Here is a 4,044-nt window from a genome sequence, read left to right on the forward strand (position 1 = left end):
AAAAGAGATCTAGCGCTAAAATGTTTTGTTTTTGAACTCAAGCTAAGCGCTCGTGTCCGCTGCTATCAGTGCACTGGCGCCACCAGGGGGTGGCCAGGGGTGGCCACGGCCACCCCTGGCCGACTCCTGGCCACCATAAATTTTAGTAGCTTATGCATTTCATCCCTAATGCACAGCCAGGCAGGCAAGCCGCTCTAGATCGCACACAGTAGCCAGTACTCCCCCGAACCCCGCCCCTCCGTCCATGCCGCTGTTGCGCAGCAACAGCTCAGCGCGTGCCCGTCATCTCTGCTGTCGGTCAACAATTTCGAAAGAAGCTAAGAAAGAAGACGAAGAAGACCACCGGTAAGTAAATAAGTAAAAAATATTCTTTAGTAAAAGAAGACGGGTAATTATGTGTTGTGACATGTGCTTTTTAAGTGCGAAATGGTTACAGTATACTGTTACAGCAGCTTTTTGATAGGTCTTTGACACGTTTTGACGAGTTAACGTTACGTAGCTAACGTCGTTAGCTGGTGCATGTGTATGTTATTTTCAGAAAATGAAGAGAAAGTCCACAGACATCTCTTCTTATTTTAAGAAGAAAAGTACAGAAGGAGGAGTGAAAGAGATAGAAGGGGAGCAACAGAGGCTTAGTAGTAGTGAGGAGGAGGAGGAGGATGGAGGAGAGGAACAGACAGAGCAGCATGACAAGGATACACAGCCAGCATTAGTGACAGAACACAATGATGAGGAAAGACAGACAGCAGCAGCCCAGGGACAGTCAGCACCATTGGTCACAGAAGCTTGGCAGGAGGACACGGCAAAAGCAGGTGTTAGACGTGTTCCTGGACCAACAGGTGAAATTACGATCACATGGCCCTAATAATGAAATTGATGGCTAGCCTAGATAGTAACATCATCTGGAGAAATGTATGTTTTGTTTAGTGTGTTTCCAATTAATTACAAATCATGACATAATCACTTAAAGCTTTTTGATTCATGTTTATTAGTAATTGAGTTTTGTTAGTCTGAATAGAAATGCCTATAGGCCATTATTACAGGTATGATTGATAATTACGAGAGGGGCTTATTATTATTATTATTATTATCATTATTATTTTAATATCAGAATAACTGATTTTGCCTCTTGTTTCATTATAGATATCTCCCAGTCAAGAGCAGAGCAGCCCAAGCAGCCACATCTGAAAATCTTCCCTCGCACCTATCAAGGGGACAGAAGACGATGCTTCTCTAAAGACTGGTACAACACACATAAATGGCTGGAATACTCTCAGAGTAAAGACTCTGCCTACTGTTATGCCTGCCGGCATTTCAGTCTCCCCTCCTCAGGTGATTCAGCATTTACATCTGAAGAGGGGTTCAAACATTGGAAAAAGGCAACCTTCAAAGATGGGGGGCTTTTAAGTCATGCCAAATCTGAAGCACATACTAATGCAATGTTAGCATGGGCAGAGTATGAAAAATCCACTGCAAGCACATCCTCTCTCTCAGCCTCCTTAAATGCGGAATACAATAAATTAGTGAAGGAAAATAGAGAGTACATTAAAGTTGTTGGAGAAACCCTGCTTCTCACAGCTACGCAGAACATAGCACAGAGAGCACATAAAGAATCAGAAGGTGAGAATAAAGGAAACTTTGTCGCTATTATGGAACTGCTAGCCAAACACAATCCCACAGTCAAAAGAAAAATGACATGTCAAAAAAATGCAACATATCTTGGGCATGACACACAAAATGAAATAATTGATTGTCTAGCTGAAATGGTCCGCACTTCAGTAACTAGTGAAGTTTCCCAAAGTGAGGCTTTCAGCATTTTGGTTGATAAGACTAAAGACCTAAGCAAAAAAGAACAGATGTCCTTTGTAATAAGATACTATTACAATGGGTCAGTATGTGAGAGCTTCCTAGCCTTTGAGGCAGCACAGCGCCTTGATGCTGCAGCACTTTCACAGAAAAAAATTCAAATTTTGCAGAAGCATGGTCTTGACTACAAAAAACACCTTGTAGGGCAAGCATATGACGGAGCCTCAGTCATGAGCGGAAAAAACACAGGTGTGCAAGCACGCATAAAATCAGAGGCCCCATTAGCTTTTTATGTGCACTGCAATGCGCATTGTTTAAATTTAGTATTAGTTGACAGTGTGAAATGCATCCCTGAAGCTAATCGCTTCTTTTCTCTTTTGCAGAAACTTTATGTTTTTGTGTCAGGGTCATATGTGCACCAAAGGTGGCTTGAGGTACAGAGGGAGATGTTTCAGGGGGCCCCAAGAGAGTTACAAAGACTGATAGAGACACGGTGGGCATGTAGGTATAATGCTTGCAAGACAGTGAGAGACAGACTGTCAGCCATCATACGTCTACTAAAAGAAATATCAGAAGAGCAAAATGGTGACAGAGCTGTAGAGGCAAGAGGTTTATTAGCCCAAATAGATCTCAAGTTTGTTAGCCTCCTTGTAACATTCACCAGTGTTCTTGGTGAGATAAAATATCTGTCAGATATTTTACAGTCCCCACAACTTGATTTGGGCACAGCTGTCACACTTGTTGACTCTCTTGTTGACACATTGGAGAGTTACAGAGAGGGCTCTATCTTTAATGACATCTGGGACAATATTTTAACTCTTACTGAGCAATGCAACATCAGTGCCAGACCTTCAGGCCGTCAGGTCAGACCAAGCTCTTTGCTTGAAGATCATTACTTGTTCACTCCAATAGTTCAAAGACAAGAGAGCACAGAGAAAGAGTCCTTTCGGACAGGTTCATTCATTCCAGTTATTGATGTGCTTCTCTCTGAGGTGAAGAGAAGATTTTCTAAAGAAAATTGTGTAATAATGAAAGGGATACAGGCCTTGAATCCGTGCAGTGCCATATTTTGTGAGAAAGATGTAGTGTTTCCATTTGCCTCACAATACAACTGCAGTACTGAGGATCTACAATATGAGATCCCCCAGCTTAAGCGCATTCTTGAGAGGAAGCAAAGTAGTGGTCAGGAAACACCAAAGGCATTAATAGAGCTCACTGTCTTTTTGGAACCATTTAAGGAGGTCTTCCACCAAATGTTTAAACTGTACAAAATTGCACTTGCACTACCAGTGAGCACTGCATCCTGTGAGCGCAGTTTTTCTAAGCTAAAGTTAATCAAAACTACCTTGAGAAGTACCATGACTGATGAGCGTTTAAGCAATTTGGGTGTGCTGAGTGTAGAATCAAGAAGGACTAAGGCCATAAATCTTGATGACTTTGTGGATGTGTTTGCCAAAAAAACATAGCAACAGGCGAATAAAGCTATTCTGAAGGCTGGTAATCAGAATCAGAGACTATTGATCCCTGTTGGGAAGTTCTTTTTGTAACAGTAATAATTATTTTTGTTTTACATTAAGCAAAGATATAAATGTTTCTTACACATACTCTATAGCCTGGTAATCAGAATCAGACTATTGATCCCTGTTGGGAAAGTCCTGTTACATAAAGCAAAGATGTGATTGTTTCTGTCCTTGCTTTAATTTGTATCTGCCAGTATCTGCTTTTCCCCAGTAACTGTTTTGTTTGCAATAAATGTACACCTTATGTCAAATATAATTGCAGAATAAAACAGAATTGTTGTGCAACTCAAAATGTTAACTGTACTCATTAGTAACATTAAATTTAACACACTAAACCAAAGTATATCAGTAGGAGTTTCCTTTAAGTCTTTCTGATAGTTTTCTACAGGCCGGTTTATTACAACAGTAGAATAAAATTCTGAAATTATGGTTTATAGTTTTGGTGTGCCACCCCAAGATTTTAAGTGGCCCCATCTGGCCACCCCTATGAAAAATTTCTGGAGGCGCCACTGTATCAGTGTCATTGATACAGTGTTCTCTTGTGGCGGCGCGCACACAGTCTTCACTCGGACGCGCTCTTCAATCTATCGCCGTTGCGGCGGACACTATTCATTCCGGTGAAATCACAAAATAAAAGGCACACAACTGCTTGATATAGACTGTAACCACTGATGAACATATTCGGTTTTGATGAGAGAGAAAAAAAAAAACTATACCG

General features: G+C 41.2%; 1 protein-coding gene across 1 annotated transcript; it reads left to right on the top strand.

The window, feature by feature from the left end:
* Positions 1 to 541: 541 nt before the first annotated feature.
* On the top strand, positions 542 to 3,604 carry LOC130097706 (zinc finger MYM-type protein 1-like). The gene is made up of 2 exons (XM_056264646.1): positions 542 to 839; positions 1,144 to 3,604. The coding sequence occupies exons 1-2, from the start codon at positions 542 to 544 to the stop codon at positions 3,270 to 3,272; spliced, it is 2,427 nt and encodes an 808-aa protein (XP_056120621.1). The 3' UTR covers positions 3,273 to 3,604.
* Positions 3,605 to 4,044: the final 440 nt, after the last annotated feature.

This window comes from Rhinichthys klamathensis, unplaced genomic scaffold (assembly GCF_029890125.1).
Source record: "Rhinichthys klamathensis goyatoka isolate OS25496 unplaced genomic scaffold, OSU_Roscu_1.1 h1tg000223l_1, whole genome shotgun sequence".
Classification (NCBI taxonomy): Eukaryota; Metazoa; Chordata; class Actinopteri; order Cypriniformes; family Leuciscidae; genus Rhinichthys; species Rhinichthys klamathensis.